This window comes from Lepeophtheirus salmonis, chromosome 11 (genome assembly GCF_016086655.4).
Source record: "Lepeophtheirus salmonis chromosome 11, UVic_Lsal_1.4, whole genome shotgun sequence".
NCBI classification, from domain to species: Eukaryota; Metazoa; Arthropoda; class Copepoda; order Siphonostomatoida; family Caligidae; genus Lepeophtheirus; species Lepeophtheirus salmonis.
The window spans coordinates 537,072-552,466 of NC_052141.2; the positions used below are offsets into that span (position 1 = coordinate 537,072).

Sequence of the window (15,395 nt, forward strand, 5' to 3'; positions counted from 1 at the left end):
TTGATAATTTACAAATATTTTATCTTTTAATATATACATACATAAAAGTACTCACATATAAATCAAAGAATCTGCTTCAATGGAAAAAATATATATATCCAGTTCAAAGGTTAAAATTCTATCAAAATTTCATAATTACATATATATGATATAATACTATCATCCTACCGGTACAAAACGCTGAATAGTTTTTTTATTGGAAAACCGATTATTATTATTACCGAATATGCATAGTAATTATATTTTCATAAATAAATAAATATACTTATGGACCGTGAAAGTTGGGATAGCCGTACAAGTTGCAACTTCTTCGTCATCAAACGCTTTTTGAAAGTGAGGGAGCCAATAACTAGGGTCGTAAATCATAAGCACTTTCGGTATGCTTAAAACACTAAAAATGAATACGGTATTTTAGAGATATAGGAGGGGCTTTGAAATTTACTTTTTTTGAAGGCGTTGGAATACGCGTTACTAAATTCAAAAGCTCTTATTGCTGAACCCTTAGCTACTGAAGAGATAAGAGCTGTTATCATTTCAGCTATTGAGAGGTATGATGCCTTCTCTTTGATGGTTCCTGACACCTTTGCATCTGGATGGAAATATGAAGGGCATGTTATTAGGGATTAGCCCTGGATGTCTGCAAAATATTTAGACTCTTTAAAGTGGATTGTAAGATCTTACAAAGCTTTTAAAAAGAAATAGTCTTACTATGGAGACTTTTAGTACTTTTAATGGTGGATTGCTTCTTATATTATTCTTATTTGCTCCTATTTTGGTTTTAGTTAAATGCTTCTATGTGTGTTCTAAATTTGTATGATATGTATAGTGTTTAGGTAGTTTTTTTTTTTTTGGAAAGGGATAAGTATAAACTAAAATGTTTTTTATGTGATCTTTTTACGTGATCCTTCTTCCTTCATTTATTTCTTATGTAATTTGTGCATATAAAATGCAAATCTCAATAATAATAATAATTAAAAAAACGGTAACCTTGAAAATTTGAACGTCATTACGTTTCATTAAAATAGCTACGAACAGCTGTGAGATTAAGGAAATAAAAACGTGTCCACCTTCGTATCAAGCAAGAACATGGGCAGAATTACTCCGTTTTTAATCCTCAATTCTACTTTGAGTCCAAGTGGGACTTTCACTTATTACTTCTCGGAGTTACTCTCTGTCATTCATGAGTAGTGATGGAAATTATGTGTATTTTTGGTATGCTAAAAAAGAAACCAAAAATCAATATGGTAACCCTGACAATTTGAATAAATTTTTGGGGGGGAGAACAGCTTTGAAGTCCTGATGCTTCATTAGGAGGAGGGAGAGAAGGAATAAAACAAGGACATTCCCGATAATTACACTGATGTCGATCTCCAAATAATATTCTGAGTCCAATCAGATCGTACAATTATAGCTCCACTTGGGGTTACTCTCCGTCTTTTGTAAGAAGACACGAATGCTCAATTTGGTTTTGAATATCATTAAATGTAGTATGAAAGGAATTAAACAGTCATAAAATAATAAGGACAATAGCCGAGGAATAGAAAATTGACTCTTTCGATGACCAATTAAAAAAAAAAAAAAATACACACTATTTATGGATTCACTATTCATGAGCACACTCACTCGTGGTTACACTGTATACTTCGATGTTCTCTCCTCGAAGAATGAAAGAAGTAAAGTAATGGTAACCAGGGATTTAAGTAATGAAACGTGAGTAAAAAAAAAAAAAAAAGGAAACATAAAATTAACGTGTTCAATGGAAAGTTTTTTCCCTGCTTGCAAAAAAAGTGACTTACTCTTATACAAAAAAAATAAATATATAACATGGATCCAGTCATTTTCCTCAAACAAAATAAAAAGTCCTTCTTCATCATAAATAATTTACTTCATTTATAGTGAGTTTTTAGAAAGCCATATATTTTTTTAATGACCTAATACTTCATTTATTCCTACATTAATGAATCAAGTGAGCTTGATGAGACCTAGAGGTTTATTCGATATTGGATCTAATGTTTGAGAGCCAAAGTCTCATTTCCTCATGAATGCAATGAAGGATTATGTAAGTGTGAGTCAGAGCCAGCTCCACAACATAGCATGATTTGCATAGTTTGAATTAATATGATCTGTGGGTATGTTATATAAAAGAAATCCACAGTTAACATGGCCACTCTGACAATTAAAAGAATGTTTGGGAGAAGCGCAGCTTAGCTGACATGACATGACAAGAAGGACATACAATTATAATCCCACAACAAATCCGTAGACTTACTCTTTGTCTTTCACGCACTAGTGATGACTATATACTTAGTGTTCTCTCTTTTAACGATAACCGTTTTGGGGAAAGGAAGCCCCATAATTCGTTATCAACTCTATTTTTCCAGAATGTATATCATATTTTTATCTCTGATAATTGTAGGACAAAATATATACTTGAGGAATGCTGCTACGGAGTGCACATAAAAAGCTGAGAGGCGTACAGTTTGAGAACCACTGCATCATATATCTATTTACAGTAATTAATAAAATATGACCAGCCATTATTTACAACAAAAAAAAAAACCCCGAATATGAACGTATTTATCCTGACAATTTGAAGAATATTTTGAAGGAGAGAACTTAGCTATCGTGATATTTCACTTGATTTAGCTGATAGCTAAAGCTATTCTTTGGGTTTGGGCAGGGATTTCAAGTAAAGGAGATGGATGACCTTCCTTTGTTTTTACTTCCAGAGGGACTCCGTATGAAGCAAGGGTGACTACATTTCATATGTTTGGAAAACTTTGGTCCTTTTGTGGTTTAAAGACAATTCATCTAAAACAATTAAGGTGACCTTTCAGCAAGATTGAGCTCCAATATATACCAGGGTTCAATGCCAAGAGGGGCTTAAAGCAAATATTCCACTTTGGGACAAATCTATGTGGACCCCTTCGATTCCAAATCTTAACCCCCTCGACTACTTTGTGGAGGGTTATCTGGAGTCTAAGGTAAAAACTCGTATCAAGGGAGAAGAGGGAATCGACAGCTGACAACAAAATACATATGATATTTTTGTATTAGTGAGGAAACACCTTGATGATACTACTGAATTAAGATCCTCGTTAATATCAGCTGATTTTTATGGAATAAAATGAATTACTGCTTTAAAGAGGAGAACCTTCAACATATAAAATAACATAAATTGCAGGGAAGTATTGTTATTGTGTTTAAATCCATATATATTTATTTTATTTCGTATTTAAAAAAAAAATTACACTAAAGATGGGTCAGAATTCTTTTTTCAGAGGGGGATGCTAACAATACGACAGCCTATTAAATGAATGAATAAAAATAGAAAAAAAGCACACAAAACAACCTTTCTTTCTTAATTTTTAATGGTTGGGGTTTTTCATTACAAAACTACTCAACTCTATATAGCACTGGGTTACCTTTATTGTATAACACAACCTTTCATCCGAAAATAAACTAAAAAAGGCCCGAAATCATCTGGTAGTTAGACAAATAAGTCTGTCATGCCAACTGCTATATATTTCTTGTTACTTCCAGACTTATCAATGCCATATTACTTCTTCGCCATTTTTAAAATGAATTATATATATATTTCCTAAAATTAAAATATTATTCTATACTGAATTATAATATTTGTATTTCTTATACAATAGTCAAAATTTCTTCATATAAATAATAAAATTGTCAATATATATATATTATAAAGGACGAGGGATCAACAAGAAGTTGTAGTCCTGTCCTTCTTGAAACGGAGCAAAAGTAGTGAATAACTTATTACTTTGTGTATTTATCAAAAAGAATAGATTCTGATAATTATGAAATAGCCATGACATATCAAGCGAGGAGGGAATCGACAGCTGACAACAAAATAGATAGGGTAGTTTTGTGTTTGCGAGGTAACAGAGTATACATAGTTATTAGGAACTAAGTAGCGATACAAATAGAGTGGACATGTTTTAAAAAAAATGAAAATCAAAATGGAAACTATACAATTTGATAATGTATTGGATGAGAGTAGCTTAGCTCCCATGACGTTTCATTAGATCAGCTGTGGCAAGAGAGGAAGGAAAAAAGGATATAAACAAGGACATTTGCTAGAATTACTCCGATGACGATCCCCAATTCTACTCTGAGTCACATAAGGACTTACAATTCTAACTCTGCAAGAAATCCTCTAATGTTCACTAATCAGGATTAAAATAATTATGACAACAGCGTAGGAAAAGAAAATTCATTCTTTGGAAAAGCAATTCAAAAAATAACTAATAACGACCCAGCTAAGAACCACACAGGATTTACATGACTAATTATATTTATATACTTTGATATTTTCTCTTTAAAACAATTATAATGAAACTTGTTCAGACATATAACACTAGAAACCTCTAAGCAAAGTGTTAAAATTATCCTATTTATGCCAAGTATGACCTGCTCTGTTCAATAACTTGTTGCCAACTAGGATCCAACTTCATAATGCTCTTCTGGTAGAAGCCCTTGTCCTTATTGGTCAAAAAACTCGGAGAACCAATTTTTACAGGCCTCCACTGAGGCTAAATTTGTACCCCCAAGTTCGTTGGCCATAGACAAGAACAGGTGGTAGTCACTTTGTGCCAGTTCTGGACCTTAGAGTTGATGCATAAGAACTTCCCATCCCTCAACTTTTGGTGCGTCATACATGATGTGTGGATCCTGGCGTTGTTTTGTTCGATCACCAGCTTCAAACGGTCGAGTTGTTCAGAGTAGAGGGTAGAATCCAGCTGGAAAAAAATCGCTCGAACCACTGTTGTGCAACACGAACCGAAAGAGTATCGGCCCCGAATGCACCGTAAACCCTTTTGAAGTGTTTTTCCCCTTTAAGGTAATAAAAATATAAAATAAGAGGAATTTCTTCCTTCGAGATCTCCATACTCGACGCACGATAATTATCGAATGAACAGGGCAAGCAGAGTACTCTCCAAAAAGCATTTGTAGTATACATTCTCGCCTTTAGAACATCCTTATCATTAAGGGTGATAATTTTGGTAAGAATACAAAAGCGTGCGAGGAGAAAAGAAGAATTACTTATGGCATCATTGATTAAATAATATACATGCTCTTCTATCAATCATGAACGTTATCATTCCCGCCTTTATTATTCAATATTAATATAATATGAGATGGTGATAGTCGATAGAGAACTGAATAAAATCCCCAAAATGACGTCGCCTTCTGTCTGGATTTATGAAAATGGAGGCCCAGGAATTTGGAAAATACTTACCGGATGAGAAACAGATGGTTTGTCGGATTTGTCGATATAAATGTGCCTTTAGTCCCCTGTCTAGAATTACACGCCACTCATTATCCTCATATCATAACAAGAGTATGGATATTGATCTATAAAATCAATTTGACGATGAATACATCAAGTCAGACTTTAACTTTGATCTCACAACGATGCTTATTGCATGTAATATAACCTTATCCATTGCTAATCATCTACGTTCAAAAAATTTATGGAGAAATACAAGGGTAAACATATCCCTTCCCGAGGAACCATCATTAAATTAATGGAGGATGTTGGTACTGATGTCATATATAGAAATACATATAAAAATGTTTTGAGTCATCCACACCAAATGATGATCATGTTATCAGTAAAAAGTATTTACGAATATCGAAATGGAACTCTGAATTTTGTACTATCTCACAGTAAGTATTCAATTTTTTTTAAATCTAACCATAAAATATGATTTTATTTTAGCTAAACATATCAAGAATTATGATACACAACTCAGTAAAGGGCAAAAACAACTGCTTAAATGGTCACAACAACGGGGGTAGTAGCTTTGGATGGTTCGCAACTAGTTTGTCTGAGACTACTTACTTCGCTTAAAGACTTTGGTATGATCATTAGGTTTTCCAATATTACATAGTCTATAAATATTACTTTTTTGTCACTTAAGGATTAGCTATGGTTCATAAGCTCCAAGAAATGATGTTCAAAAAACTCATAAAAGGCAAAAACAACGGCTTAAATGGTCACAACAACGGAGGTAGTTACATTGGGTGTAGCATTATAATTAGTAATTGTGTGTATCCTTCATTATAATAGTATGTTGTTATACAAGCATAAATCACCAGGGGTCTTTTTTTGATGTTCTTAATAAGGAGTAATATTTACTGCATGGATTAACGTTTCTTTTCTTAGATAAACATGAAATAAATGAAAGTGGGATTCTAGAAGCTGTTCGTACTAAGATTGGAAGAAGATATGGATTTAAATCTAACATTATTTTATGATTTTGACATTTACTTTATTATTAATAATTAAGATCTTATCGGTAGAGATTTTTCTATCCTGTGCACAATTGTATATGCAACTTGCACATGAGGAAAAAAGGGTGATGATATTTTTTATTAAACCCCACGCCTGGCTTGTGTTTTGCAACCTAAAGTTATGACATATTGAACTGAATTCCGATGTTAGAACAAGAAAATATTATTTGGATCAATCTATTATTTCAATATTATGTGTTTATAATTTATTGTTATTATTAGTTATATGATTCTAATTGTTTAATTTTGTATATTTAACTTAAATGTATGATGGTTTATTTTTTAGTATGTAGATTATATTTAATTTAAGCCTTCTATTTTAAACTAGGAACTTCAAATATATTTCGAAATACTCTTACTTTGTCGTTTTATTAGTTATTATTCTGAGAATATGGTTCATAATGAATTACAATTTCATAGAATGTGACGTTTTCAAATCCACTGTAACGGATAAAAACCGTCTAAGTCAATTATACGTAGTATATTTTTATTAAACATTTTGCTAATAAATTCTTTCGTTATACCCTCAAAAATCATATAATAAAATAATATATATAAATAATCATAATACAGCAGGCAGATGATAATCTCATCAGTATTTAAACAATAATACCATATGTCTTTCTCCCCCCCTTCTACTCGCACGCGTTATTCTCTACAATATTATCAACTATACTTATCATATCATCATCCAATGTTACCAATAATGAATAATATATACTTAGTTAAATGGAAGAGAAATAGATACGTAATTACTATTTTCTCTAACCTACTACATTATATAAACAAGTTAGGAGCTTCAAACACTTTTTATTATTTATATGTTTTGTTTTTTGTAATAAATGCTTTCCTTTTGTTATTGGGAAACATTTTTGCGTTGTTTTTTTCCCCCCAGATATATTAATTAATGCATTAGTCAGTAAAAAGGTTTGAATCATGGTAGTAAATGTTTTGATATCCAACGTGTACATTTGGAAAATCTCCCGGATCCTGGGCTTATTTCCACTCTTTTATGACGATACCAAAAACAAATTAAAGTTTAATCACTGTTCCTGGATCAATATCCTACTTTATATTTTGCTATTTTTTTCCACGAGAATATTTTTGGAGTATAGGCGCAGGAGTAAGAAGTATAAAAGTAAGCAATGAAGGAATACTATACAAGAATTTTTCATTACTTAGACAGGCATCAAAACGCATTGGAGGTGGATTCAGAGTTTTTTCTCTCATCGACGGATTATGATATTATGTCCTATTTTTTCTTATATTACTCAATAATCATATTGTTACACCACTGGAAAATAATGAAATCCCTGGGGTCTTTAAATCAATTCTTCAAGAAAATTCATATATCTACAGAGCAAGAGGCGAATGTGGGTAGGTCTTATTATTATAAGCACTCGTAGGGTATCATACATTTATGATGTACGGAAAAGAGTACAACTTTCCACCCCCACCCCCTAATCCTGTCTGGATTTGTCCAAAAGTTGATACCCCTCCGATTGGAAGTCCTTAATTTTTAGTAGTGATGTGTTGTTTGCGAACGTAATGGCTCTATGAGCCGGCTGCCCACCAATTAAAAGCAAGTTCAGAGCGTCCGCAGGAGTATGGAGTATGGCTGTACATCCCTCCTCAAGTAAAATAATTTTTGCATTGTATTAAAAAAATCCAAAAGGATGAAATAAAATTTTTTTAAGGATTTATTTTCTAAAAAAAAGGACATTCGGGCAAATTATACAAAAAGTTAATAATTTGAATTTAAAAAAAATCCCAAACCCCCCCAATGTAACACAGCAGACGCCCCTGTAATATATCGATTAAAGCAACAAAAAATATGAAGAGCCGTTTGGGAGCCGAAAGAGAAGGCTCTTTTTAGTGAACCAACCCGAAAGAACCGGAATTACCATCACTTATTTTTAGTAATACGTAATATTCTATTACGTATTGTACTTTTGTGTATTTTGTACAATTGAAATTTGTCCAAAAATTCAGAATACGTGTCAAATATGAAAGTAAGGACCCACTGACGATTATTTTCCGGAAGCCTTGTAATCCAAAAGCAGCCAAAATCGTCTGAAGTCATACCTTGTTTAGGAAAATAAACAAAAAAATCCCTGCCAATCGATGAATGCAATCACCGACAGTATTGACTTAGCGTCCTGTTGACCTATCCACCGTGTCATCATTGCAGACCCACAGTACCAAAATTATGCACTTCGGAAGGGACAGCTTCTAACTCCGTTAAACAGGGAGAAAAGGGACACTTTTATCCCTTGTTTCTAAATGTCCGAGCAACAATAAAAAAGGCAATGTGTGTTCGATCACCTGTGTCAGCGCTGAGAAGGCTGCAAAGACTGTTTGAATCTCTATCCGGACTGCCTACAACAAAGAAGTATATTAAGTTGCACCCCAACAAGATCTAAAACTGATACTGCAACAACATGGGTGACTTCTGGTCAGTCTTCATGTGCCTCTCCTCCAGCCCTGACCTTTGCAGTTTGATGCTTCTTGGAGAAGAATACACCTGTCACACATCTTATCCAAATGTCGATGGAATCAACATTCATCATCAAGAGCTACTAATATGCTCACCCGTGTAAGAGCGGCTAAGGAAAAAATAAACCATTCTATCAAAAGACCAGGAAGACTATGTTCCTAACACCGACCTATAATATCGTGTTATTTTTGTGACGTAGTCGACCTTATTCTTCTCCCTTCACTAGGAGAGAGGTGGCCTCATCAAACTAGCGTCATGTCGCCAAGAACATGTAGCAGTTTCTAATTTTAAGCCAATCAGAATACAGAGCTAATAAATCCTACCTTCCTTGCCTTGAGTGTCCACTCTTTGTCTAGAGTCAGTCCTATAGCAAAATATAGTATTAAAACATCCCAAATTGGTTTTGAGTTGTCTTTTTCTGACTCCAGTAAAACCAGGATTTTGTCATTCAGTCCAAGTTTTGGGTCCCCATTCCGTATACTAAATTTAATTAAATTTGAGGTAGTAGACCGGCAACTTAAACATATATAATTCTTGTCAAAACACTGTTATTCAAATGATTTCCCAACTTTTTAGGAACTTATATACGTGGAAAAGCGCTCATTACACTCATATATGACTCCGTCAATATCTTACTCACAATTATAATCTACCATTTAACTACTTCCAAACTTTCTATATTCAAAAACGTGAGTGAAAGTATGTATAACTTGATGTCGTTGGCTCATGATATTGTACTATCAATTCATCCAACTATAATGATGGGCTATCTATTTCTTCTTACTACATCTCGAATCATGTTTGTAAAAGTTGAGAAGTGGACTAAAAAGGACTTGGATGAAAGGATCAGCTCTAATGGTATGTTTAAGTATATTTGTTTGTATGATAATAATATGGTTAGCATCAGGGATGTTTTAAATGTCCAGTGCCCTTTTCTTTCCTTCTTAAAAAAATTGAATTAAAAATATATATATATATAGATAGGAATACTCATTTTTGTAAATCAATAATTTCATTATTTTTTTAAAACTTTTTTTACGAACTTTTAATTATTTTTAAGATCTATTTAAAAAAACTTTTTCTCTGACTTGGGGATTTTGAATCTGGAAAATCAAAGGATAACTTTTAAGTCAATTTATTTCCAAAAATAAACTGAGCAACTCAAAAATATTTTGGTCTTACATGATGGGGTCCAATGTGAAGTAAATCACTTTAACCAACCACCTCCTGCTTCATCCACAGGCTCAAACTTGCCCCATAACTTAGGCCTTGATGATGAACTCCTTCTCCATGTTGGCTATTGTCTCGTGAATGGAAACCCACAAGGAGTGGGTATATGTACATTTCTGGACTGTCTCTCCAAGATGTCCCACAAAATGTAGTCCAAGGGGTTCAGATCCAGGTAGCTAGGAGCCCACATTTCCTTTACCTAAGCATATAGGTAATTAAAATGTTGGTTTTTCCTGAAGAAATCATATTCCAATTACCTGATTTGGGCAAATGGCAGTAATTTAAAGTTATAGGATGACACCAGATCTGTTGACATCAATTAAAGCTCTTTCAACATTATTTTCAATGGAGTTGTTTGAGTCTTTGGGCTTGCACCCGGCACGGAAGTACAAAATAATGGCTAGACGACGTTCGTATTCGGAGTATATCTTAAGGATTTTGTTTTTTTCTTATAAAATTTTGACAGCTAAATCTGATGAACACACTCTCATAATCATAGATCTCAGGGTTACCAACCAAGATATTTAGGTCTAAACTGGTTCCGGATTTAAAATCCTCAGCGCGTATAATTGAATTTTAAAGAAAATCTACCCAGAGCAGAGCGCTATTAAAGCCGGAGCTTAGGGGCAAATTCCCTTCTAAAACCACCCTGGTTAGCATAGTGAGCTGATTATTTTCATTTTTTCCAGGAATATTTATTTGAAACTTATGAATATTAATTGTATTCTTGTAACTTTTAAGAAAAAATTTTCTTCTATTTTAAATGAAAGAATAATTTTAATAGTGTGGGGGGGGGGGCGTAGAAATCAAATTCAATTTTAACTATAGTTTTCAGATGCAAGAGCATATTTTTTAAGAACTCTAGAAAAAAATATTTTTATTCGACGACCAAACAAATGTTTGATAAAATAAATTAGTACTTAAAATGAATTAAATTTATTTTGATTTGATAACAATATATCTTTGAGATATCCTAAATATTTCACAGCCAGCCTGCCTTTCAATTAGTTCAAATATAATTGTAAAAGTAATTGCTCTTCTAATTCAACTTCTCAAACTAACCAATGATTCCATGGACAGAGGATATATGTCTTAGGATTTGAATATCTGATAGAATCAGAAGATTGATCCTATCTAACCAAAATAAATTCAGAAATTTATTAATTGATTTCTTAGACTAAATAATGTGATTTCAATTTTTTTTTTCCACCGAAATACCAAGCGGTCACTTAAAATCTGAATACTTAGAATTTTGAACTTCAACAATATATAATCTATTAATCAACAATAGAATTTCAACAAAATTAATACTATAAATAGATGTGTGTCTGAGATCTCTTAATCGTTAATGTAGCCGCCCTTAGGGGCAATGATGGTTTCCAGGCGGTGGTATAATTTCTGACACCCGCTGCGGATGTTGTTTCTGTGATGGCGTCCCAGTGTTGGTCGACAGTCACTCAAAAGAGTCTTGAAGATGCCAAAAGTGGCGTCTCCACCATCACAAGGCCCTTTCCATCCCCTTTTTTGATAGCTCTTTGGAGAGTCTGGTGGTGTGAAATCCTGAGATCTCTTGCATGGGCCCACATGTACTTGAGAGAATTAGCCTCAGCTGTTTTATTTAACTCCTCTGGATCCAGTTTGTCATTTTTGAGAGATCCTTTTTCCTCTTCAACGGTTTGGACTTACTGACGTCGTAACGGTGGTCCTGGAGACATCCAACTGCTTGGAGTACGCGAATGGAAATTCTTCAATCACGTTCATGTGTCATTTTCTCAACTTGTAGGTTAGCTATAGAGCTCAGGTTAGTTTTGTTTTGTAATGCATTGTTTATGCTTTAATATATATATTGTAAAATGATTTAATTTCAATCACACAACGTTCATTACATATTGAATTAGTAATTGCTCAGATTTCAATGGACCACCCCGTACTATCGAGATATGTAATCTCTAGAAAAGTGGGGCTAAAATTGAATTTCTTCATATTTATACATAAACCACTATAATTACAAAAATTCTTAAATTTTATTTTCCTACTTAGTCTTTTTGTAACTCTAAACACTTAAACTTTGGCAACTAACTGTCAACAGATATAGATAGAAATAACTAGCTTTGATTTACGAGTGCCGCCCTCTTCACGTTGAGGTAGGAAACTTTTCTGCCCCCCTCGTATATATATACTCCCTATTCTATTATTGTTTAATATGACGCATTTTTTTTTTAAGTTAATTGAAAAACTATGAACTTTTGCGATTTTATTCTAAAAAATGTTATTGTTTGTGAATAGCTTTGGATTTTGAAGTTTTTATCCAAAAAATTCAATTGTTTGAGAATAGTTTTGAATTTTATATTTCCGAAAAATGTAATTATTTGTGAATACATTGGATTTTTGAAATTTTTTTCCCAAAAGTTTAATTTTTTGAAAAAAATTTCAAAAAATTTTATATTTCAAATTTAATTTTAATTTTTTTTTTTTAATTTAATTTTTTGTGAACAGCTGTGGATTTTTGAAATTTTTTTACCAAGCCCCTCCCTAAATTTAAACCGAGGGACGCCTCTTAATATGAATATCAAATATTCGCTTTAACATTTTTTTAAATGATTTTGCGTCTTTTTAAACAAGGAATACACTTAATGTTCTCAAGGTTCAACTAAATGTTCTTCGATTATACCTAGGGCCTTCACCAAAAAATTAAGAAATAGCCATCACCATAATTTGACTATGTTTTTATTGACAGAGATGATTTTACTGGAGGAGATCAGGAATGGATACAACATTCTAAGTCTTTTGAAGGAATTCAATTCTATCATGGGGAATTTATTATCAATTCACGCCATGTATCTCTTAAAGAGTCTTTGTATGGGCCTCTATTTTTTAATCACAACGTCAATGGGCATATCTTTTAGTTATGCCAATGCTCTTGCGGTGTTTCTATTCATCTTGATCGTAGGAAACATTTTCTTTAAATCTCATCATTTACATCAAACTGGGGATGATATCAAGAATCTACTTCAAGAGGCCAGGGCTCAAATAGAGAAACATTCTGTCGATTGCGTAACATCTCAGAAGACTCAATTAAAGGTGTTTATATTCACACAGCGACTCAAAGATCTGAATTATCCATTAAGATCCTCATTTGTCCCAATTTCGAAAGAATTCGAATTATCCTTGCTTCTGAATGCGTTTGCCTATTGTGTTACGTTTTTACAGTTTAAGGCAAGCGAAATGTAAAACTAATTAACATTAATTAATTATTTGTATTGTATATTCTGTATATTGATCTATTGTTATTATTCTAAGGATGTGAAGAATGAATTATAGTTTTATTTGTTAATGAACGGTAGTACCCGGCATTGCACTGAGTTATTAGGCGTCGATTAACAGAAAAACTTTGCTTTAATAATATACAAGTGGTAGTATCCGACATTGCCTAGAGTAATTAGGCCTAGGCTAAAATACAATTTTTACTTTTAAAATATAGAACAGTAGTTCTCAAATGGAGGTACGCGTACCCCTTGGGGAACTTGGAGGCACTCCAGAGGGTACTTGAAATTTTGAAAGAATATTTTACAAATGGTACATAACTCAAAGTGTTCGCAGGGGGTGGTCTGGAAGGGCTGTAGCCCCCAAAATTAAGGATTTTTTCATTTCTAATAGAAAATTTAATATTTCTGTGAATAGCTTTGGATTTTTAAATTTTTTGGGGAAAAATATAATATTTAAAATTTTTCTCCAAAAAAATTTTATATTTAAGAAAAAAAATTATAATTGAAATTTTTTCCTAAAAAACAACTTAATTTTTGAAAATAGATATGGCTTTCTGAAAAAAAAAATATCAAAAAATTTAAATATTTTTTAAAAGCTGTGGATTTGGAATTTTGTTCCAAAAAAACTTAATTTTTTGATAATAGATATAAATTTTTAAAATATTTTTCCAAAAAATTAAAATTTTTGTTTAATGCCTGCGGATTTTTGATTTTTTCTACGAAAAAATTTAATATTTTGAAATTTAATAAGAAAAAATTTTATATTTTGAAATTTAATAAGAAAAAATTTTATATTTTGAAATTTAATAAGAAAAATTTTATATTTTGAAATTTAATAAGAAAAAATTTTATATTTTGAAATTAAAAAAAAACCAAAATCATATTTTTTTCCAAAATATATTAATTTTTGAGCCCCACAAAAATATTATCCTCGGGAAGCCATGGTCACTGAAATTGAAAATGTTTTGCGGTGGTTAAGGGTAGTGTTGGGCGTAACACATTACTGTAATATATTACATTAGGCAGTATCAGAGTAATATATTACGGTAATATAATAACAGTTACTGAATCCAGTAACATGCATTACAATTTGAGCAGTCTCACAGGCTTATTAAGTCTTTTTATAACGGTTTACACCAAAGATAGGGAATTATCCTTACTTCAGAGAGCGAATTTAACACAACGACGACCTATTAAATAATTAACAAAAAAGAAGAAACATCACAGCGTTTCAACAAGCGTTTCTCCTTTTCCAATTTCCAAATTTAGTTCTTTCATCACAAAAATGTCAATATACGTTTTAAATACAGAATATATTAACTTACTTTATCTTTTCTTAGCTTTACAAATTACTTAGATGACGAAGAAATAGGATTCTACATGGAATTTGAAGTATGATAGGAAAAAGACGGATTTTATTCCTACTCATAATTAGTATATTTTTTTCTCTATAAAAATGTCTCATTATTTTTATATATTTATAATTTACATTTGCCCCTAATAATTTGTTGAATCCATTCATAATATTTAATTTTAATAACTTCAATTTCATTTTATTTGTCCCTAACAATTCGTAGAATCAATTTCTATTATTTAATGTCGTTTGTTATTAATTTGTTTTACTTTCTGTGTATAGCTACTATTAAAATTTCTAATTAATATTTTTCTGGAAAGTAAATTTAAAAAAATGAAATTTAAAATATTACCTTTATCGAAAAAAATTTCAAAAATTGAAACTGTTATCAAAAAAATATTTTTTTGAAAAAAAAAAATCAAAAATTAAATTTATATAGGTTAAATTTTTCGGGAAAAAAATTCAAAAATCCAGAGCCATTTACAAAAAGTTAAATTTTTTGAATTTTTTTTTTAGAAATTTTAGATATTGGGGGGGGGGGGTACAGCTCCTCCTACCTAACCCCTACGGATGCCCCTGCATAAGGGGCCGGTTAATTTCATTAATTTATAAAAAAATTCCCCGGTCTCTTCGGACAGGATGTAAAAAGAGGACTTCATAAGGTAAATAGCCTTATATCTAATTATTAATTTTGTTATTTCTTTAATTGACGAAGAATTAATACTTT

General features: G+C 31.9%; 1 protein-coding gene and 1 long non-coding RNA gene across 2 annotated transcripts; both read left to right on the forward strand.

Moving 5' to 3' along the window:
• The first annotated feature begins 4,977 nt into the window (after nt 1-4,977).
• On the forward strand, nt 4,978-6,679 carry LOC139906536 (uncharacterized). Its single transcript, XR_011782134.1, has 4 exons — nt 4,978-5,694; nt 5,747-5,886; nt 5,949-6,038; nt 6,098-6,679. It is a non-coding gene; the product is annotated as an uncharacterized lncRNA (long non-coding RNA).
• Nucleotides 6,680-7,235: 556 nt separating this feature from the next.
• Nucleotides 7,236-13,382, forward strand: LOC121126494 (uncharacterized). Its single transcript, XM_040721818.2, has 4 exons — nt 7,236-7,444; nt 7,504-7,698; nt 9,395-9,676; nt 12,786-13,382. Exons 1-4 carry the CDS (start codon nt 7,258-7,260, stop codon nt 13,277-13,279), a joined length of 1,158 nt encoding a protein of 385 aa, XP_040577752.1. The 5' UTR covers nt 7,236-7,257; the 3' UTR covers nt 13,280-13,382.
• The last annotated feature ends 2,013 nt before the right edge of the window (nt 13,383-15,395 follow it).

Coding starts and splice junctions, on each gene's coding strand:
- LOC121126494 (XM_040721818.2), top strand. CDS start 7,258: ATGGTAGTAAATGTTTTGATATCCAACGTGTACATTTGGAAAATCTCC. Junction 7,699..9,394: donor AGAGCAAGAGGCGAATGTGG/GTAGGTCTTATT, acceptor CCAACTTTTTAG/GAACTTATATACGTGGAAAA. Junction 9,677..12,785: donor TGAAAGGATCAGCTCTAATG/GTATGTTTAAGT, acceptor TTTTATTGACAG/AGATGATTTTACTGGAGGAG.